The sequence below is a fragment of the Solanum stenotomum genome, chromosome 8, assembly GCF_019186545.1.
Source record: "Solanum stenotomum isolate F172 chromosome 8, ASM1918654v1, whole genome shotgun sequence".
NCBI lineage: Eukaryota > Viridiplantae > Streptophyta > Magnoliopsida > Solanales > Solanaceae > Solanum > Solanum stenotomum.
The window spans coordinates 12,549,604-12,572,662 of NC_064289.1; the positions used below are offsets into that span (position 1 = coordinate 12,549,604).

A 23,059-nucleotide genomic window follows, 5' to 3' on the forward strand; every position below is an offset into this window, starting at 1 on the left:
TTTATGTTGCTTTTGCTGGAACTTGACTATTGCTTTTCGCTTCCTTATCGTTTGTTATGTTTCGAATATTTTATTGTTTTGATATATTCTATTTAACACAGGAACAATGGAGAATGCATTGAGGAAATTGCTAACAAGATATGTCAGGTTCCAAGAATTGCAAAATATCCTGTGGGAATCAAATCCCGCGTAGAGGAAGTAAAATCGTTGTTGAAAGTTGAATTTAGTGGTGTTTATTTTATCGGGGTATGGGGAAGGGGTGGTGTGGGGAAGACAACAGTTGTGAGAGAAATTTTTGATGAGATCTCTTGTCAATTTGAAGGGTCTTGCTTTCTTAATGTCAGGAGATTTTTAGAAAAGTTTGGACCGGAAGGCCCAGCACTTATACAGCGGAAGCTTCTTGTAAAAATCTTGAAGCAACATCCTTTGAATGTAGCCAGTTCAAATAAAGAAGTTGATATAAGCCAAATTCTTCGTTTCAAGAAGGTTTTAATTGTTCTTGATGATGTGTATAACAGCCACCAATTGGAATATTTGGCTGGAGAGCATGAATGGTTTGGGGATGGGAGTAGAATCATTACAACCACTAGAAACAGTGATTTACTTAGCAAGCATGATGAGTTTTATCGTGTCCCAGAACTGACAAATCATGAGGCTTTAGAACTTGTAAGTTGGCACGCCTTTCAACAAGGAACTCCTGTTAAAGAGTTTCAAGAGCTCTCGTGCTGCATAGTAGATTATGCGAAAGGCTTACCCATAGTGTTGGAGGTCTTGGGTTCTTTTCTTTACAAACAAGGGAAGAAAGAACACAGTGCATTACATAGACTCAACAGTTTCAGGGATGGGAAAATTGTTAAGCTACTCAGCTTAAGCCTAGATGCACTGTGTGGCAAATACAAGGATCTGTTTCTTCAGATTGCATGCTTCTTTAGAGGAAAAAAGAAAAATGGTGTGATAACAACACTGAATAAGTTTGGTTTCATATACCTCCTTACTGAAGGATCACTTTTATATGTCTCAGAAGGAACTATTGAGATGCATGACTGGATAGCACAAATGGGTTGGCAAGTGGCACGTGATGCTGAGCAGCTCAAGCCATGGAATCGCAGTAGACTATGGCATGACAATGACATGAAAACTGTTTTTTCTGCTAATCAGGTGTGTATGTCCTCAAATGGTTGAGAATGCTGGAGATTTCCATTTTCTCTTGTGTGCTGTTTTCCCTTCAGAAAAAGTAGATGTCGACTTGTACAATAGTGCTAGTTCATTTGTAAACTGTAAGTCATGGGATACTTTCTTAATTAATTCAACTACCAACATCTTGCATATATACTCTTTAACTTTGAATATGCAGTTTCATAGTACTCTGCATGTATGCATGTGCTCATATAGTCATAACAAGAAAAGTTTAATAACATCTTATTTTTTCATGATTACTACATGGGCGTTGCTTATCTAAAAGAATCTTAAATTGGAATTTGGAATAGCATATCAATATACAGTTGGTAGAGTTTAGTTCTAATTATGATTAATTATTGTATTTTTATTCTCTTGATTCTGTTTAATCGTTGAATACTAAAATAAAAGGGTCAAATTTATATTTCTTACCGTTCATTAAGGTTATGATGTACTTTGAAGTTACATTTTAATTTTAATGAACCAGTATGTCCTATTTCTCCTAATAGTTTGATCAGTAATTTATGCGGGTGGCCTTTTGAAAGGCTAGTGTTTAATTTTTGACCCATTAGGAAAAGTTGTGCAAATACAATTTCTGCCAAGAATTTCTCCTCCCTTTTCTCCATTTTCTTCATATCAGCATCCACTGTACTATAATGCCATAAGCAAGTCACTCTGGTTGATAACCCGATTCTTTGTGGTGGGGTTCAGGGAATAATGGACTGTTCTCTGTTAAGTTCTTTTATGAGAAACTTTTGGTTAAGGAAAATAATGCTTTTCCATGCCATGCAATATGGATACCAAGGTGCTGAGAAAGGTGTGTTTTTTCACTTGGCTAGCCACTAGAGGGGTGATCTTGATGATGGAAAATCTTAGAAAGTGGAAAGGTTGCCTGCATCAATTGGTGTTACATGTGTAAAGAGGCGGGCGAGGATGTGAATCATCTTCTTCTACATTGTAGGCTAACCATGAAGGTATCATGGGATATGTCTAGGTGGTTGGCACTACATGGATAATGCGAAAAATTGTGAAAGATTGTGACGTTTAGCTTGGAGAGCAGGAGAAGGAAGAGAAGACACAGGGCATGGAATGTGGCTCCACTCGCGTCAAAGTGGGTTGTTTGGACAGAGAGAAATAGGAGAGGTTTTGAAGGGGTAGAGTTGAGTTTTTTTTTTTTTGCGTAGTCTCTAATCCCTTATTTTCTTTTGGTGCATCCATAAAGTTTCTTGTTGTATGGAGGATTGGGTGGAGTTCACAGAGAATCATATCTCTTTGAGGATTTTGTACCTTTTGGTTTACCTTTTGTATACGACCTGTTTTTGGCCATGTTTATGAATGAAAATATATTTACTAGATCAAAATAATTGTAATGTCAATATTAATCCAACCCCTCATAGTTGAGCTTCAATGAACTGCTGATTTTCTTTTGGATCATTTTGCACTTCATTATTTGAGGCACACACTTGTTTGAAACACATGGTCTCACCTAGGGATGTCAAAAATGAACCCAAACATAGGTAACCCGCCCAAAATTTAAAGGGTTGGGCACAAGATAATTTGAATTGGGTTCAATCTCAACCCATTCAAGCCTAACCCATTTTAAGAGAATCCTCAATTGAGCCCAATTCAATCTCCAATTTCAACCCGTTTTAAAACTCTTTACTAAGATATGTTCCTATATTAAAGGTATGAATTATTATCTATTTAACATCTTTTAGGATTTATCTATCCATTTGTTACTTTTTAAAAAAAAATCTTGCGCTGAAATTCGAATTGTGATTATAAAAGTTAATTATCACTATGTTAAAATTATTGAGATTAATCGGGTCAAATTGAGCGGGTCAAGACCCAACCCGTTTTTTAACCCATTTGAACCCAACCCATTTGAGCCCAAAGTAAACTTGGGCGGGTCAAGACCCAACCCGATTTCTATTTCAATCCATTTTAATATCTCCAATTTCAACCTAACCCGCCCATTTGACACCCCTAGTCTCACCCATGAAGCAATAGGTGGATCTAGGATTTCTAGAACATGGATGCATTGCTAAATATAAGAGAAAGGAAGCATTAAGTGAGGATTGATTCTTGTTCTTCTAGGTACTCTAGCATTCAAGCAAGTGCACTATTCAACCTTTTTGGAGCAGAGGGGCCAACAAATAATGTTAGATCAATTCAAGGAAATATTTACATAAAATACTTAGTTTGACAGAGAAACCATGGGTTCACATGCACCATAATTAATAGGGTAAATACGCCCCTGCAATAACCCCTTGCGTTGAATCACTTCATCATGTTAAGTGACAAAGCGATGGCTTTGAATAACATTCATTGGGATTTGTGTATCACTAGAAAAATGTAAGGACTCTCTAGTAGGGGTAAAGTCTATCTGAAACACACTCTCTACCCCACAAAGGTACATGTAAGGTTTGCGTACACTCCACCCTTCCTAGACCCCACTTGTGTGATTACAGTGGGTATATTGTTGTTGTTGTTTTACTCTCCAGTATTAGAGAACTCCCTGATTTGTCTTAAGAACACAAATGATTTGAGTTTTAAAATGAAACAGATTCAAATTGAATAGAATAGATTTGAGGATTCATATAGCCAATTCCAACTAGTTTGTGTTTGAGGCGTACCTAGTGATGCTATCGTCTACTTTCTTTTGCAAAGAGGACAAAGTTGACATGCAAGCCTCTTCTGTGATACTATTAATGTATGAATCGTTGTTGTTAACCTTCGTGGAGATTTCCTTCTCTTCTTTACTTATTAATTCTGTTCACTTCTGTGTCCCAAGTGCTTACCTCGTCTGGGCCCGTTATATTTGCAGATCACCAGAACTCTTACATTTCCTGTGGCTCCCGAAAATGAATCGATTCAGAAATGGAAATATGATGCCTTTTTGAGTTTTAGAGGAGATGATACCCGCAATAACTTTGTTGCCCATCTTTATAAACGCTTGGAAGACATAGGAATTAAAGTTTTCAAAGATGATGTGAAACTTAAAAGAGGAAAGTTTATTTCCACAGAACTCTTGAAAGCCATTGAGGAATCAAGAACTGCCATTATTATCTTCTCCGAGGACTATGCTTCATCCACCTGGTGCTTGGAGGAACTCACAATGATCATGGAGTGTGTTGACAAGAAGGAACAGAAAGCATATCCTGTCTTCTATAACGTCGAGCCATCAGATATACGCATGAAAGGTAAGTCATCAGAAATATTCATTGAAAGTAACACACCACTGACAATATTATTTATATAGTGTTATTCTTGAAAAATAAACTTGTTTAACAAATCAAATTTATATTCTTTCCATCAAACCAACTTTTCTATCATTATTGTAATCTTTCCATCAAACTAACTTTTCTATCATTATTGTAATAGTCTCTCTTCTGTGTGAAGGTATGAACAGCAGCTTTGCTAGAGCGTTGGACAAACACGTGGAAGATTTCAAGTCTAATTTTGAAAAGTTGGTAACAAAACATGAGGAAGATCCCCAGTATAGTTTGCAGAAGGTGTTAGCCATAGACAAGCCAGGTCTCAAGGATAATTTGGAGAAGGTACAGAGGTGGAAGCATGCTCTACATAAAGCTGCCGGTATAGCAGGACTAGATGTTCGTAAAACTGCCAATGGGTGAGTACTGAGTAGTAAAAGAACCCTTAAGTTTTCACTTATTTATTGGATCACCTTTTCATCATATTATGTGAAATGTTATGTGAAGTATCAATACGAAGCGATGCTTCCTAGAATATCATGAAAAACATAAAGGGTCAAATTTTATATAATTTCTGGTAAGTGAAAACAAAAAGGACAAATTCCGAAACTTCAACTCTAATTGAGTTTCAAGAGATGTCTTCTGTTTTTTACTGATAGGAAGTAGATCCCTTTCCTACTTCAAAAGGTTAAATTACTGCTAAAGAAAATGAGAAATGGACCCAAGTACTTCAAAGCTAATTGCCTAATTCATGAGATAGAGATTGTCAAAGATCATAGAAGGAGACATCAATCGATTCCCTCAATTAACACCCCTAGCACACTCAAGACTTGACATCTAGAGCATGAACAACATATCATGGGGGCATATCACTGGATAAATCTGGAATAAGGATGAGCTTATCTCTAATACCATGTTGATACCATGTTAAAACAAATGGAGCTTGGGCTTAACTCAATCCAGAAAATTAGCTCATAAACCGAGGATCATCCACGACCACAAAAGAAGACAACAACACATTCATTGAAACAATGTGGGACATTCTAATAATTAATTTATGAGAATACCGTTCAGCTGGATACCCAAATCAAAGCGTTTTTGGCTACAATACACCTTAGATGAATTGTCTACAGATCTTTTGCCCAATGAGGGGTTTGGTGTGGAGGGAATCTAGGAGAGAGAAGCAGAATCATGTGAAGGTAATATGATTCAGGTTACAAGTATGCTTCTATGTTTTAGTTCTGAATGTCAAACTTTATATGTGTGATTTGCATGTCATTTAGGCTCATGAGATGTGTCTACACTCTGTTTAAATTCAAGCAACAGCTATCCGTACATATAACTGTGAGAGTAATTAAGTAAAATACTTCAATGCTCTCTTCTTTGGGTCCCAAAAATACGAAGGTGCTAACATAATAGTTTTACTAAGATTGTAATACTGAAACTCGTTCAAAGTAGTAATTAATATAGCATGGTCAATAATGTATACTCTTTCATATTAAATCAAATATAACGAATTTTATATATTTTGTCAGTCTAGAGCAGAAATCATTTAATTTCTTGTAAATCAGGTTGATATGCTAAGAGGTCTTTAAGTTTCAGTGGAAGGGTGGTGTAAATGACTTTGTTTGACCTGTGCTTAATAGGAAGAAGAGCCGCTACTGCAGTAGTATGAATTATAGACTTTACATGTACGCTTTTCCTTTCATTATGCTTGATTGCACATTTGTAAAAATAAAAAAAGCAACTAACGGAATGTGGTTCCATTTTAATAGGGCAGTAGTTAGCATTAAAGACATACTTTTTTGAATAGTAAGAAATTTAAACTCCGGATTAAACATACAAAACCTGTGATAAGGATCAAGGCATTGCTTTAAAGTGTAAAATCAGGTATTGAGATCCATATATTGAAAGAGCTGAACTCCTAAATATCTGACCTCCCTCTGTTGCATCTCCCCTCTCTTTCTCTTTGGACTCTTCTTCTCTTCCTATTTGACAACCTTAGAAAGTTGATATCTTCATCCCTTCCCCTCTTTTTGTCCCACTGAAATGTTCCATCGCCATCCCTTTTTCCTTTTCCTCTTTTGAGTAAACTAGTAAATCATAGTGATCTTGTATGTTATCTGGATGGATTTCGTGTGACATAGTTGCTCATTCTTTGTGGTTGAAGTAGATTGTAGTGAAGTGACTTTACTGATATTTCTAGCAACAATGAAATCGATTTGATTGGTGATTAAATCTAGAGCAAGAAATGCATCTCAGAATAAATAAAAGGAGAAGAGACTCTGATATCATCAAGAGATCGTGGGTGTTAAATCTAATTTGAATTTAACTTCTATAAATTGGTTTGAATTGTAGGGAGACCTATTATTATTTAAAACAGTAAAAATGAAATTCCTTCACACTAAGAATTCCATTGGATTCACTACAACTAAATGTATTAAGCACAATTAGAGTCTCATTAGGTGATATCTGATCTTGAGATAACACTTCCTGATCCAATCTCTCGATTATAGACTAGCCTACCATCATTAAACGGTCCTAACCATTATTCTATATGGATTCGTCAAATTAAACTCTGCAAAAGTAAATTCAACCTTAGGCGATTAGAAGGCTAGCGTAATAGCTAAATGAAAAGGGCATTAGGACCTACCCAGCTTTGATTTACTACAGTGCTGTGTACTATGTCCACTAAAGTCGCTGAATTCCTAATTAGTTTCTTATTGAATTGGGGTCTAGGTTGTCATATCCCATTTCCAACTCCAGTTTTCATATCTTGAATCAAATTAGGGTCTAAAAACTTCACGCAAGTAGAGCCCAAATGAAATTGACTAACACTAATGTAAAGCTGGACAAGTATTAAATACCTAATAAGAATCAGTGTAGTAACTTAGACACTAAGGAATTAACTAATACACCATTAAAAATACAAATTCCATGGTTAACAATGAAGTAAAAGAGAAGAAACTGCAAATTAAATGTCCCAAGCTTGGAAACTTCTTCAATATACATTCTCAGCTCTCAAGTACAATTACGTAATCACGTCACTGCCTTTGCTACCTGGGACATTTTTTCTCATCAGTCCTCATGCAATGCGTCACTTTCTCTTCTGGTGTATCATCAGATATCAGTCACATCTTCAACTGTTCTGGCTTCTTATGCGCCACAACACAATCCTATCTATCCAGACTCATTTCTGATCTTCTTATGTTCTGACATGGCAGCTCAACATAGTTTGTTGCAACACCTCGTATGGAAGTGATTAAAGTTTCCGTGTCTTCATTTCACATAGCGCCTCATAATTCCTCTAATCCGTTGCTTCACGGATACTGCATACTTTGTAGAGTTCTGACTACTTTTACTAACTTCCACTATGCTGTACCAAATGCTCTGGAATGTGTGCCGCTCTTTGACTTCACATGGGCCACTAAATTTGTCTTCTCTCTGCGGCTAATCTTTCTTTCTAAGCTCTTTCCTTCCTTGAACCTCACATTCATAATAAGTAAATATTTGCACGATGACATTCTTCAAGACCATGAACTTAAGCATAAGAAACTATAGTTATGATCAAAAAGAACTGTATTATCCCAAATTGTCATGATTCCTCTTCTAAAATCCTTGAGATTGTGTTTGTCTTCCTTGGATAAGTCAGATTGCTGAACTTCCCTGTAGCCGTACTTAACCATTTTTTCACTCTCATAGCTGTTTAGGATTGAGGTGTTTATTCATTTATTGAAAGTGGTGGAAAAACTCTAAAAACAGAAAACAAAATACTCCATCCATGAATGAATTGATACTCAAGCTTTAGCTAGAGCCTTGAAAATATTCCTGTTTCAAGCTCTGGCTGCACCTAGAGGTCGCATAGGCTTCATTCAGATATTGTATTAGCCGCGTTTAAGCGCCCAGAACTTTGCTTAATTCAACTCATTTGAACCCCTATGGTTAATAATCATTCAAATCTGAAATAGGTTAGAACATAAACTATTAGTAAGGTAGGTTTATTGAACTTCACCTCAAGCTTCTTTGTCAAAGTTAAGAAGGAAAAAAAAAACTGTCCCAATTATAAACCAGTCCCCATTCTTTCTTCACTGGTTCTGTAACAGACACTATTTTCTTATATTTTGAAGTTATCTTGTTGTGTGCATTTTCTTTCATTTTTCAAGATTTAAAGCGTACCACAAAACATCTTGATTTTCATAATAAAATGATTTTTTTCAGTTCATGATCATCTATCTGAATTCAATTCTTTATATTCATAAAAAAAGGAGTATGAATTATAATGTCTGGGTACCATAAGATCTGTCATTGATGAAAATCTAGTTGGAATTAAATCTTGTTCGGACGAAAAGTGATCTTTGCTGAAAAAGGGAATGGAAGTGTTCATTTAGAGTGATAATGGAAATGGATTGCGTAGAGAAAACAACTATTGCAAGAGAACTGTTTACTAGATTTCTTGTGAATTAATCCTATTTCCTTGCTCATATTAGACAAGTTCTAGAGAAGCACTGGATGGAATATGGGCTGCTTTTGGCTTCTTTAGTTTTTTTGTTTCAAAACTTTTCATTCTTATTATTATAGTTTTACTTATTGTAGGAATGAAGCAGAATCTATCGACAAGATTATAAATGATAACTTCCAAATCATGCACCACAGTGTTTCAGCTACTGAAAAATGTCTAGTGGGAATCGAATCTCGTATGGGTGAAGTAGAATCGTTATTTAAGGTTAGATCAGGTGATGTCTGTTTTGTTGGAATATGGGGGATCGGTGGCATTGGCAAGACAACTGTTGCAAGAACTTTTTTTGACAAGATTTCGTGTCAATTTCAAGGGTCTTGTTTTCTTGCAAATGTCAGAGAAGAATCAAAGAAGCATGGGCTGACGTACTTGCAAGATACACTTCTTTCAAGAATCTTAAATGAAAAAAGAATGAATATAGCAAGTTTTTATGAAGGAGCTGACATGATAAAAAGAAGGCTTTGCCACTGGAAAGTTTTAATTGTTTTTGATGATGTCGATGATGAACACCAATTGGAATATTTAGTTGGAAATCATGACTGGTTTGGTGAAGGCAGTATAATCATTACAACAACTAGAAACCAAGATTTACTACGTAGTCATGACCGGTTATATTCTGTTCCTGAATTGGCTAAAGACGAGGCTATTGAAGTTTTTAGTTGGCACGCTTTTCAGAAACAAACTCCTGATAAAGAGTTTTTGGAACTCTCCAAATCTGTAGTAGATTATGCTAAAGGCTTACCTTTAGCTCTTAAGGTCTTGGGTTCTTTTCTCTACAAACGAGGTGTAACTGAATGGAGAAGTGCAATAGATAGACTAAGAGATACTGGATATGAAAAAATTGTTAAGCAGCTCAGTTTAAGTCTAGACGGATTGAACCATGAGGAGAAGAATGTATTTCTTGATATTGCATGCTTCTTTAGAGGAAGAAAGAAAGATGATGTGATAACAATACTGAACAGTTTTGGCTTCCGATCAGAGATAGGAATTGATGTCCTCATCCAAAAATCACTTTTATATATTTCAGAAGGAAATGTTGAGATGCATGATTTGATAGAACAAATGGGTCAGCAAGTGGCACGTAATGTGGACCATGACAAGCCATGGAAGCACAGTAGACTGTGGCATGAACAAGACATAAAAACTGTTTTTTCTGCAGATCAGGTAAGAATTCCTCTATGCTGGAGATTTCCATTCTCTCTCTGTCATTATGTGGCCTTCATTGGGTTAGATATCTGAGTTTGGACAAACTTTAGCACTAGTACACTTTTCTCAATCTAAACTGCAAGTCATGGGATAGTTTCTTAATTAATTAGTTGCAATGTCTCAGCAAGTATATCCTTGTGGCTTTGCATATTCACTTCCATAGTACTTTGCACACAAGGATGTCTCATGTAGCTTACAATTCGGAAAGGTTAGTTGCATATTATGTTTTGTAAATTACTATATGTGCCTTCTGAAGATTTTAACTAGAGTAGCTTATCCAATGTCCATTTAATGGAATCTTAGTATAGTTAGGCATAATACATAAATATATCCCTTAGCTTGGTCTCATTTCCATTTATGCCCTCCAACTTTGGATGTGCACAAGTAGACACTTAAACTTGTATAAAATTGAACAACTAGAAACATGAGTCCTATGTGGCATAATACACGTAGGACACCACATAGGACGCAAATTGCCATGTATGATGTCATGTAGGACATGTGTGTCTATTTGTTCAACTTTATACAAATTTAAGTGTCTACTTGTGCATACTCAAAATTAAAGGGCATAAACATGAAATGAGGCCAACTTAAAGAGCATATACGAACTCCAACATAACAAATCACCACCTTCTCCCCTCAATCTCTTTAAACAAGAAAAAAAAAAGATTTGGAGAATTAGTTGCTTGATTATTCCCTTGAGCTATTGGGCATTTACATAACGTCTCACCATATTGACAAAAAACCTAAAGACAAAGGCAGATGGTAATGAATAAATAGAATACTCCCTTTGCTCAATTTATGTGATACCATTCAGATTCTGAGAGTCAATTTTTTTGTTTGACCATGAATTCTTTGAGTTTTTAAAAATGAAATTCACATATTTCAAAACTACATAAAAAGTAGTATAAGTCACAATAATTGACAATTTAGAATATTTAAAAGACATGAAAAAATTGCAGTGAGAAAAACTCATTTGACTTTCAAAATTCTAACTGTGTCACATAAATTGGGGCGGAGGGAGTAAACTGTATTTCATATTTAATTAGGCCTTCTGTTAATTTGTATTTAGATTAATCAAATTCTTACTTAAACTATTAGCGTCTATATATATGTGTGTGCGCGCGCACAATTAAGTATTTTGGTATGTTACCAAAAGTTTTTAAAATGCTTACCAAATATTATGGTGTCGGTACGATTATTCTGTATTTATCAAAGTATGCACTCCTATTTATACCTTATACCTCATAAATGTGCTTAATAGACACAATTTGTACAACATGAGATGTCAATATGTACCATGCATCAATGGGGTGCCAAAATGATAGTTTGTGCCAAGTTCCAGGGATTGCCATCTATTTGTCCTACAGAAGAGCTTCAGGGCAAATTATAACGTGCAACATGATATATATGAATTTCTAGAATTATAAAGAACTTTGTTTTGGAAACTAATGGATAATTATTGTTATTTTTACTAATTTCTTTTGGTTTAATTTAAGAAACATATGAAATTTTTTTTAGACGGTACACTATTTTTAAGAAATTATATTATTACTCTTTTGAAACTTCCAGGTTCAATTTATCAGTTTTGGCTTCTTGTTATCAAGATAGTTAAATTTAGTGTCTCAAGGAAAAGAACTTCTAACGTAAACATATTACAGAACCTTAAATTGACTGGAGAATGAATTCTGTTTAATTGAGTTACTTTATTATTTTCCAGAAGACAGAATCAATTAAAGGCATAATGGTACCAATTGGCTCAGACCAACATATATGCAAGTGGAGCAAAGCTTTCCGAAACATGCCTTGTCTTAGGTTACTCATTGTCAAAGGGGAGGAGGTCTGGCATCATGACCTTATTTGTGACCCTATTGAGTGTCTCCCCAGTAACTTGAAATGGCTTGATTGGTCATACTACAGTTTTGAATCTTTACCAGCATATTATGAACCAGGAAACCTTGTTGGGCTCCACATGACTTTTAGTTCTCTTGTTGAAGTTGTCAAGGAGCCGAAGGTATTATTTATCTCCTTTAGAAACAAATCATATATGAAGAAAATAAAATGATAGCTAAAGCTGAAGTTTCTATGCATTCTCTTTTTCTGAACAGGCATTTGATAAGTTGACAGTCCTCAATTTAAGTTTTTCAAGAAATTTAATCCGAACGCCCAATTTTTCCGAGATTCCAAACCTGCAGAGGATTATACTGAAAAGTTGTGTAAGTTTGGTAGAAATTCATCCATCCATTGGCCAGCTCAGAAAGGTTATCATTTTGAATATGGAAAACTGCAAAAATCTCAAATCTTTACCAAGCAGTATTCAAATGGAATCTCTTGAAATCTTCAATCTCTCAGGTTGTGAGAAGTTAGAAAAATTTCCAGAAATTCAGGGAAATATGGAATTGCTATCAGAGCTCCTTTTGGCACATACTGCAATATGGGAACTTCCCTCATCAGTTGGACTACTCAGTGGCATCAACTTGCTTGATTTGCATTCATGTAAAAACCTTGTAAGACTCCCAGCCAGTGTCTCTGAGATGAGAAAACTGAAAATTTTGAGTGTGAAAGGCTGCTCAAGACTTGCAAACTTTCCTGAAAATCTAGGTGATCTAACCCAGTTGGAGGAGCTCTATGCTGGTAACACTGCCATTTGGCAACTACCAGATTCTCTTCTAAACTTAAGCAAACTTAAAGTCCTATCGTTAAGAAGAAGCCGGAAGGTAAAGCGTCAAACTGGTGGCAGTTTAATGTTACCCCCTTTCTGGGAGTCTCATGATTTGAGGGAATTGAAAAGCTTAGATCTCAGTGGGTGCAATTTATCTGATAACCAAACTGGTGCTCTTATGAATTTTCCTTCTTTACTGGAACTGAATCTGAGCAGAAACAAGTTTATTTCATTACCTGATGTCATTAGTCGACTTTCTCAACTTCGATATCTCAACATAACCCAGTGTCAGGAACTTAAGAAACTTCCCAAACTTCCTCCGAGTGTAGAGGAATTATATGCGGAAGATTTTTTGGCCAAGCAAAGTATTGCAATGCTACAAAGGTACCATCGGTTGAATTTGGTGTCATTCACCAATTATAGTTTTGACCAACAATCTTATACAGAGGAGAGCAATGGTAGCTCAGTTTTGGATGAGATTCTCTATTCGTTTCTTTCACGCAACATGGATTATGTGGTCCATCCCTCTCTCAACTCCGATTACAGGGTGACTTGTTCCATTGTCTTTCCTGGATGTGTAATTCCCATGTGGTTTAAGCATCAGAGTGTTGAGGAAAAGATCTTGTTCGAACTGCCTATTAATTGGTATAATGACAAGTTCAAGGGCTTTGCTATATGCTGTGTGACTCGCATGGGAGCAGGTGCCTGCAGTCCTGATTCAGGACTATCTGAGAAGTATGACTATGCTTTCATCAAAACCAAATTGGCATGCAAAGATGATTTAGAAGACCTTAAAGTGCTAGAGAAAGAATGTAAAGTGGGAACAGCATCTAGAACATCTGGCTTGTGTGTTTGCTTTGTCTACATACCATTGTATGCTTCACTGCAGGTGTCCGGCACAGATGTTGCAAATATTAACCAGTATAGCCTATTTGAGGCATCTATCCATGGGCGCATGGTGAGACAGTGGGGAGTTCATTTGATCTATCAGGATGAAAGAACAGTTTTTGCAAAAAAATATGGAACACTTGGTTTCACACCACTTAAGCGGAAGAGAGGCTAAATTAGCTCTATGTGCTGGGATATTGGTTTAAGGTAACTCAATGCCTATTATTATTAAAGTTTAATAATTTGAATTTTGAATACAGTTAGATTAACAATTTAATTTCAATGTGGTTAAGTATTAGATAAATAATGTTGGAAAAGATTAGGCGCTTTACTTAGCATTGATGAATTAATAAGGCAAATCAGTAATTACATTTAAATTATAAGTAACAGGTTTGAAGTCAATGTGATGGCTTAAACGAAAATATAATAGTTACATTTTAAATCACACTATTCTTGAAGTTGTATATTCTCATTTTTGTAGCAACCAATTCGAAATAAACTAGTTGATATATTGACCTTCAAAGCGGGAACCTAGTTGTAGAGATAGTTGTGTAACAAATCTTCAAAATCTATAGAGTAATAGTACCTCTTCCTTGTTAAATTTACTGAATAATATTACAATTAAGAATTAAATTAATATGAATGTAGTAATAGGTGTTTTAGAAAACTAAAGACTGTATTAGGCACCACCAAAGGTTGTGATAGGGTGGTAAGTACCCCTATATTCTAAACTAAAGCTTTCGAATTCAAGCCCTGAGATTTGGTTGGAGGCACTTTACTCCTCAAAATAGGATTTACCTGCACAAATTCGTATTAGTCGGGCCCAGAGGCAGTGCCATTTGTTTGAGCTCAAAGAGGAGACGAACATTGAGCAACCCGTCATATATATTTTGTATGTATCCGGTGCATCCTTTTTCTTTTTCATTGTTCTTAATGTTTCTCCTTATAAATATTAGTTCTATGTTCTTTCCGATCCTTTAATATTGGGTTTTGATTGCTCAATCAAGCTCTCCGGGGTTTTTAAAAGTACTTCATCAGTTTCAATTTGTTTGTCTGATCAAGAGTATACTTTATACTAATCTTAATCTGTGATTTGTAGGATGGTCGGAGAAAAAGTTGATGAGTGCACAAGTAGTGTTGTATCTAGACAGATTTGAGAGCATGGGAATCACTTCTCTGTTAGTCATTGGTCTGACTAATTTGGATTCGTGTTGGATAGAGTTACTAAAGGGGTAAAGCGCTTTCTCCAAAAGGTTCTCTTGCATTCACAACTCTCCGACCCAAAATATTTGGAAAGCGCTACCATATGAGTGAGGAGGTTTGAAAGATGATGAACTATCCTGCTCTGCCACAAACATCATCTCCTCCTCCATCATTACCACCACCTCCTCCTCTACCACCTCCTCCTCTATCGTCACCACCATCACTTTCGCGGACTCTTTCTCCATCTTCTTCGCTTCACTTTCTATCAAAATTAAAGTGTTCTTTAATCAGCTCCTTCAGACTACATTTTAGAATTATTAGTGTCTATTACTTGTAGCATCATATATTCAAACATGGATTTTCCTATATTGTCTTGCTCTATCCACAAACATCTTTTTAAGTGCTCTTCTAGTACTCAATTGTCAATTTTGATGGGGGCAGTGATCACTAATTCCCTAGTGAAGAAATATGCATAAAAAGGTATTTGATTAAACCATCAATAGTTTATAAGTGTTAACACACATTTGACAGTCTATCACACTATTTTTTTATAAAAAAATTATACACAATATGGGCAATTTTTGAGGCCTTAATAGTTTGGGAGTTTAAGCTACTACTTTACTTATCCTAGGGTAAAGTCGACCCTATTTAATTATGCCATATTTATTACAGTTATAAATATTTAGGATAATTCAGTTTTTTTTTTGAAAAAATAAATTATTCTCTTAACTCTTTAGAAAGAAGATGATAACCTAAGCTCATCAATTTTCTTTGACCAAAACAAAAGAAATGATTTTCTATGATTATATTAATACACTTCACAATTAAATATATAATAGACAGTATTACGATTATAAGTAATAATTAAATATAGAGCTCTAATTCTATAAACAATCATAAACTCATTCATTAATTTAGTATAAATTTATGTAGATAAATTTTAATTATTTTTAACCTTTTCACCTATTATTTATGAATTCATTTTCATCCTATCATAACGATAAATGGTTCGTCTCATTGTAACCTTTTCTTGAATCTTTTTTAAAAAAATTGCCACTCCATTTTTGTGGAGTAAATCCAATTATTCAAAAATTATTTCTTTAAAAAGAAATTGACAATTTCTTGAAAAAACTTAAACAACCATAGTTTTTATATTAGTCAAAGCATTTTGTGAATAATTTGATCTATTTATCGAAAATGAAAAAAGAAACTCTATTCAACTAAAAAAAAAAAAGAAGAAAAAAGTCGAGCTTTTAGCAAAAGAATATTGATCAAATAATATCCTATTTCCCCCAAAAATAAAATAACAGAAAAAACCTCACTTCTTTAAAAATAAAAAATAAAAATTGCAGAAAGGGACACAGAAAACAAGCAGAAACGGGTACGTACAGAAGTGACCCGACAAATCCAATTTGGTATCATTCTTCAACTTTCCATNTACCCTTAATTAATTTTATTTTTTTTTTAGTTCTAAAATGGACGTGTAAAGTGTTTAATTAGTTGGCAGCCATTGAGTGGCTCACTAATACATGTGGAAGTGTTTGCATTTCACGCTCTTTGCTCCAAAAATCGCGTGTTTATTTATTAAAAGGTTGGATAGTTAAAGTGCTTGTTTGTGCACTATGAAAGTTGGAGGTCAAAGTTGAAATTTGAAGTCAAGTTTAGGGTCCAATATATGTATTGTGCCAAAGAATATTGATCAAATAATATCCTATTTCCCCCAAAATAAAATAACAGAAAAAACCTCACTTCTTTAAAAATAAAAAATAAAAATTGCAGAAAGGGACACAGAAAACAAGCAGAAACGGGTACGTACAGAAGTGACCCGACAAATCCAATTTGGTATCATTCTTCAACTTTCCATCCTGTCATGGACCTTTTCATAAAATTAGATCAAAATTTCATCTAAGAGTCGATTCAATTCTTCCTACATCCTTATTGCAAACAACTAAAGCTTCAATTTTTCTTCAAATTCCAGAATCATACTCACTGGGTTTGCAATTTCATGTAGTGGGTCTGGCTGAGCAGCGGCTAAGGGCTTGACCAAGAAAAGGATGTATCAATGGAGGAAGTTTGAATTTTTTGAGGAGAAATTTTCTGGGAAAGTTCCAGAAGATATAGCGGGCAAGATCCAATGTTGTTCCAGCGGTAAAGGAAGGATTGTGTTGGGTTGTGATGACGGCAGTGCTTCGTTATTGGATCGGGGATTGAAGTTCAATTATGGTTTTCAAGCTCACTCTTCATCTGTCCTCTTCCTCCAACAGCTCAAGGTAGAATTTTTTTGAAGTTTCTCAATTGTTAGTACTTACTGACGCACGTTTAGACTATCTGTGTTTTGATATCTCATGTTTAGGTTATGATAAACAGAAATTGGATTAAAACCCAAATGTTGATAATGCAGAATGCACTGACTTTAGCTTTCCTCTTTCTCTGTTAACTAGCAAAGGAACTTCTTAGTGACTGTTGGAGAAGATGAGCAAATAGCTTCCCAGCCCCCAGCTGTTTGCCTTAAAATTTTTGATCTTGACAAGATGGAGCCCGAGGGAACAAGTACATCAAGTCCAGATTGTATTCAAATACTGCGAGTATTCACCTACCAGTTCCCTGAAGCAAAGGTGTATATTAGTATTTATGAAGTTTCTTCTTTCTTATCTACTTGTATGCCTTTTATTTTATTGCGTATCATTCGATTATGTTTTATCAAAAAAAACATATAACTGCAGATCACGTCGTTTTTGGTGCTGGAAGAGGCTCCGCCATTATTACTCATAGTTATAGGGCTGGACAATGGTTCCATCTATTGCATTCAAGGAGATATAGCCCGTGAACGCATCAAACGCTTCAAGCTTCAGGTGGATAATCATTCAGACAAAGGTCAATCCTCCGTCACGGGTCTGGGGTTCAGAGTGGATGGTCAGGTGCTTCAGCTGTTTGCTGTTACCCCAAATACAGTGAACTTGTTCAACATGCATACTCAATCACCTACCCGGCAGACTCTTGATCAGATTGGATCTAGTGTAACTAGTGTTGCAATGACTGATCGATCGGTGTGTGCTAATTGAAGTGTTCTTAATTATCTTCTTTCCTTTTTGCTGGGAATTTCATTTTTTTTAGTGTCATTGATATTATCCTCTTATAGGAGTTCATTATTGGTCGGCCTGAGGCGATATATTTCTATGAAGTTGATGGTCGTGGTCCTTGTTGGGCCTTTGAAGGAGAGAAGAAATTCCTTGGGTGGTTTCGTGGATACCTGTTATGTGTTTTTGATGATCAAAGAACTGGAAAGAACACTTTCAATGTTTATGATCTGAAGAACCGGTTAATTGCCCACAGTATAGTGGTTAACGAAGTTTCTCAGATGCTTTGTGAATGGGGTAACATAATACTTATTTTGGAGGACAAATCAACTTTATGCATTGGGGAGAAAGATATGGAGAGCAAATTGGATATGCTTTTCAAGAAGAACCTTTATACGATTGCTATAAATCTCGTCCAAAGCCAGCAAGCTGATGCTGCTGCAACTGCCGAAGTGCTGAGGAAATATGGCGATCACTTGTACAGTAAACAAGACTTTGATGAGGCTATGGCTCAGTATATACACACCATTGGACATCTAGAACCTTCATATGTCATACAAAAATTTTTGGATGCACAGAGAATCCACAATCTCACCAATTACTTGGAAAAGTTGCACGAGAAGGGGCTTGCCTCAAACGATCATACCACTCTTTTACTAAATTGTTACACCAAATTAAAAGATGTTGAGAAGCTGAATGAGTTCATCAAAAGTGAGGATGGGGTTGGGGAACAAAAGTTTGATGTTGAGACTGCAATAAGGGTATGCAGAGCTGCCAATTATCATGAGCATGCCATGTCTGTTGCTAAGAAAGCTGGGAGGCATGAATGGTACCTTAAAATTTTGCTTGAAGATCTAGGCAGGTATGAAGAAGCTTTACAATATATCAGCAGCCTTGAGTTGAGTCAAGCTGGGGTGACAGTGAAAGAGTATGGCAAAATTCTTATTGAGCATAAGCCAGCTGAAACAGTTGAGATACTCATGAGGCTTTGTACAGAGGAATCCGAACTGCCCAAGAAGGGAGCATCAAGTGGTGCATTTATCTCCATGTTGCCTTCTCCTATTGATTTTCTTAACATTTTTGTCCATTATCCTCATGCACTTCTGGAGTTCCTTGAAAAATATACCAGCAAAGTGAAGGATTCATCTGCTCAAGTGGAAATTCATAACACACTCCTGGAATTGTACTTGTCCCATGACCTGGATTTCCCAGCAATTTCACAATCTAACATAGATGAAGGTGGAAATGATCTAGCATCTTCAAAATCAGTATCTAATGGGAAGGCTATATCGAACAAGAAAGACGTAAATGATGAGAAAGGTCGTCAAGAGCGACGTCGGAAGGGGCAGACCTTGCTTAAGAGTGCATGGCCTTCTGAACTAGAACAACCACTATATGACGTTGATCTTGCCATAATTTTATGCGAGATGAATGACTTCAAAGAAGGATTGTTGTTTCTGTATGAGAAGATGAAACTTTTCAAAGAAGTTATTGCATGCTACATGCAGGTACATGATCATGAAGGTTTGATTGCATGCTGCAAGAGATTGGGTGATTTGGGTAAGGGGGGCGACCCTTCTCTTTGGGCTGATTTGTTGAAGTATTTTGGTGAACTTGGAGAAGACTGCTCAAAAGAAGTCAAAGAAATCCTGACATACATTGAGAGGGATGATATCTTGCCTCCCATTGTGGTTCTTCAGACACTTGCCAAAAACCCGTGCCTCTCTCTCTCTGTTATCAAAGATTACATAGCTCGAAAGTTAGAACATGAGTCCCAGTTGATTGAAGAAGACCGTAGAGCTATGGAAAAGTATCAGGTTGGTACTTGTCTGTTTGAATTCCATTTTATATTTATGTATGTAAATATTTTGGGATACCTGCAATGTGTAGACTAACTTGCCTCCTTTCAGTCATTTCCTTACTAGAGTTAAAAAGTGAACTACAGTACAGTGACATAACTATGGGGAGGAAGGCTTTTTTTGTTTGTTTTTATTTTTGAACAGCCTCCTTTCAACCATTTCCTTGATGTGGTAAATTATAGAGCAACACCATCTATTTAACTTGCCTGAGTGTTTCATGTAGTACATGTTGCAACATAGTCTGCTGTTGGTATCTTCCATACGTTGGTGAAGATAATGACTGTTTCATATCATCCCAACATAGTAAATATCAAAGGGACTCCCAATTCTCTGAGCTCCCATCTCATCACATTTGACATAATGGTTTGTGGTTTAAACAAAATGGATACTGTTTTCATTCCTATGGCCCCATGTAGAATTTCAATGGGGAATATGGTAAGTTAGGATTCATATTGCAGATCCTAACTTGTTTGGGACTGAGGTGTTGTAGTTATTATAGTAGTGTTGTTTCTGTTCTTTGGTTCCAGTCGACGAAGTTTCCTATTACTTGTCACCTCTTCTTCTACAACAACAAGAATCCATTCATATCTATCATATATTCACTTAATTCCACCAAAGTTCTCTGCTTTTTCACTTTTCTGAATATGGGTCTATGGGATCCCTTGCTCAACTGACTTCGAAGGTAATAAAGTTTTGTTCTTTTGTTTTTCTATCAAGAAACCCCTTTTCATTTGTTTCTTGTTTGGTTGAAACAAATATGGAGAATTGTAACTTCTATGATTTGTTATTTTTGGTTTTGTCAGGTCCATTTTAATTTCTATGTGAAAGGAAATTCTGAGGTGAAAAGTGGAAAATTGGAAATTTTAATTGGTCTTGCATCTCTTTTTGTGAAATATTTATGGGCATTGTAAAGTTGGAGAAGGAGGACTAAGTGGTCAAGTACACAGGAATTGTTGTTTGGGTCTTGTTAGGTTTGCTCTCTTTTATGGTTGATGATTTTTGCTTGACAATTGTAAGAATTAAAAAAAGGAAGTTACTTTGATTGGAATGTTGAAGCTATGATCTTGATAATCAAATAATATTGAAATAATTTTGGGGTAGAAGGTAGTCGAGCATTGTCTAGTTCTCCTATCAGTATTGGCATTATTATTATTCTTGTACTATCTTATTCTTTGATTTTAGTGTTACCTGTCATTTCCTTTGCTTTAGTTATGGTAGGTTTTGTTGTCTACTTGTTCCTTTCTTTATTGTTTTCATCATGGTTTTTCGCTGCTGTATTTGCTTTACTTTAACCGAGGTTTTATCGGAAACGGCCTCTTTACCTTCACAAGGTAGGGGTAAGGCTGCGTACACACCACCCTCCCCAAACCCCACTTGTGGGACTACACTAGGTATGTTGTTGTTGTTTCTGTTCTTTCAATGATTTTTCTCTACCCCATTGATATTTCAATAGATAACGGAACTATCACATATAACATTCTAGGTTATAGAAAGTCACTGTCATCATATATCAGAGTTCAAAGTTATCCTTTCAGCAACACGTCTTGTGTACTCTTTTTTTCTGCTCTTTTTCTTTTGGGAGAGGGAGGCCAGGAGTGGCTGAAATAACTGTCTTTCATTCTATACTATCTTTTTGATAAAGAAGGATATACTATTGGCATCATGTCTACCTAATATCCGTTGCCTTCTATTAGTTGTTCTCCATGGCCACATTTGCTTTCACTATTGAATTAGATGCTTGACTTCTATTGTCTTCTCTTGGCTACAAGCACCTAGAATCACTGCTTAAACTTGCTATTCTCTGAGCTCATTAGCTATGCACCTGATGACCAGAGGTGGAGCCAGGATTTTCAATAAGGGGGTTCAAAATCCGTAGAAATAGACACATGAAGTTGCTGAAGGGGGTTCGACATCTACTATATATACATATAAAATTATTTTAACCATATATAAATAATGTAATTTTCCGCCAAAGGGGGTTCGGATGAACCCCCTTCGTACAAGGTGGCTCCGCCCCTGCTGATGACGGGTAGTCTACTTAAAACATGAATATTACTCCCTAACCTTTTCTGTGTCCTTTTCGAGAAAGAAATTATCAGATCTTTATATCCAGTTATCTCGAATTCTAATTTCATCTTCATCTGACTAATAATGGAGAACAAAATTGAGAAATATAATATTCTGGTCATTTTCCCTCATTCTGCAGGAAGAATCATCAACAATGAGAAAAGAGATCCAGGATCTAAGAACAAATGCTAGAATTTTTCAGCTTAGCAAGTGTACTGCTTGCACATTCACACTAGACCTTCCTGCTGTCCACTTCATGTGTATGCACTCGTTTCATCAGCGCTGCCTTGGCGACAATGAGAAAGAGTGCCCCGAGTGTGCTCCCGAGTACAGAGCCGTTCTGGAAACAAAGAGAAGCTTGGAACAAAGTTCCAAAAACCCAGACCAGTTCTTCCAACAAGTCAAGAGCTCAAAGGATGGATTTTCCGTAATTGCTGATTATTTTGGCAAGGGGATTATCAGCAAAACGAGCAACGGGCCTTCTGAAGCTATTGGATCAAACAGTGCTTCTTCCGGCAACGATTTCTAGAGTTTTGTCAGCACATTTGTTGAGTACAAAAGTTCTTGAGATCTTTCCGGCTATAAAGAAAGTTCTTTGAGCTACATGTTCAGAAGAATGTCATCCATTTTGTTTTATAAAATTGGTGTTTATTAGGCCACTTGTTTTTCAAGGTTATTGTTGAGCTGCAGTGTTTTTTTAATTAAAATGTTGTACCTTGGAATTGAAGTATATTTAGAACTTTGTGTGAACAAAATAAAATTATTTTCTGTATGCAGAAGAACATCTGATTGATTTGGATAAATTTTGAGCTGTAAAAAAGTGGAATTAAGGTGCATTATTATTTTTGTGCTCCCATTTTAAGACTGACATTGATTACAAATGAGATTAATTTTCTGATTGTTACACAATCTCACCTTAGATTACTTGATAAATAATACTTCAGCAGCTAAGGATCAAAAATTCACTTAATTTAATTTGTAGTCTCAATATTTTGCTAATAATATTTCCATTATAATGTCATCAAATTTTCACTATGAAAAGTGAAATTAAATGAAGCAAATGGTGAAACAATAAAAACACATATTTGAATGAAGTAGCTGCTGTATTTCATTTAGTTTGTGGTCACTATGCATATTTCAAAGAGCAATTTTGACCCTTTAATTTTTAAAAAAATAAAATGGCTAGTGGG

At 35.8% G+C, this 23,059-nt stretch overlaps 2 protein-coding genes and 2 long non-coding RNA genes across 7 annotated transcripts in view; 3 read left to right on the top strand and 1 right to left on the bottom strand.

The window, feature by feature from the left end:
- The window catches only part of LOC125872687 (uncharacterized), a 150,830-nt gene extending 146,440 nt beyond the window's left edge, over positions 1-4,390 (bottom strand). The window contains exon 1 of the long non-coding RNA XR_007447152.1: positions 4,273-4,390. This is a non-coding gene — a long non-coding RNA (uncharacterized LOC125872687). The remainder of the gene's footprint in view (positions 1-4,272) is intronic.
- The window catches only part of LOC125872634 (TMV resistance protein N-like), a 360,886-nt gene extending 347,029 nt beyond the window's left edge, over positions 1-13,857 (top strand). For all 3 annotated transcript variants that reach the window (XM_049553392.1, XM_049553393.1, XM_049553394.1), the window contains 3 exons: positions 8,985-10,071; positions 11,834-12,127; positions 12,222-13,857. In XM_049553392.1, the coding sequence (XP_049409349.1) occupies positions 8,985-10,071; positions 11,834-12,127; positions 12,222-13,838 (2,998 nt within the window). In that variant the 3' untranslated portion in view covers positions 13,839-13,857. The remainder of the gene's footprint in view (positions 1-8,984; positions 10,072-11,833; positions 12,128-12,221) is intronic.
- Positions 13,858-13,869: 12 nt separating this feature from the next.
- Positions 13,870-15,266, top strand: LOC125872684 (uncharacterized). 2 transcript variants are annotated; one of them, XR_007447148.1, is made up of 2 exons: positions 13,870-14,566; positions 14,763-15,266. It is a non-coding gene; the product is annotated as an uncharacterized LOC125872684 (long non-coding RNA). The 2 variants fall into 2 exon arrangements; XR_007447149.1 differs by having other exon boundaries at positions 13,870-14,555.
- Positions 15,267-16,703: 1,437 nt separating this feature from the next.
- Positions 16,704-22,677, top strand: LOC125872640 (vacuolar protein-sorting-associated protein 11 homolog). The gene is made up of 5 exons (XM_049553398.1): positions 16,704-17,136; positions 17,308-17,481; positions 17,590-17,913; positions 18,006-19,760; positions 22,009-22,677. The coding sequence occupies exons 1-5, from the start codon at positions 16,921-16,923 to the stop codon at positions 22,396-22,398; spliced, it is 2,859 nt and encodes a 952-aa protein (XP_049409355.1). The 5' UTR covers positions 16,704-16,920; the 3' UTR covers positions 22,399-22,677.
- The last annotated feature ends 382 nt before the right edge of the window (positions 22,678-23,059 follow it).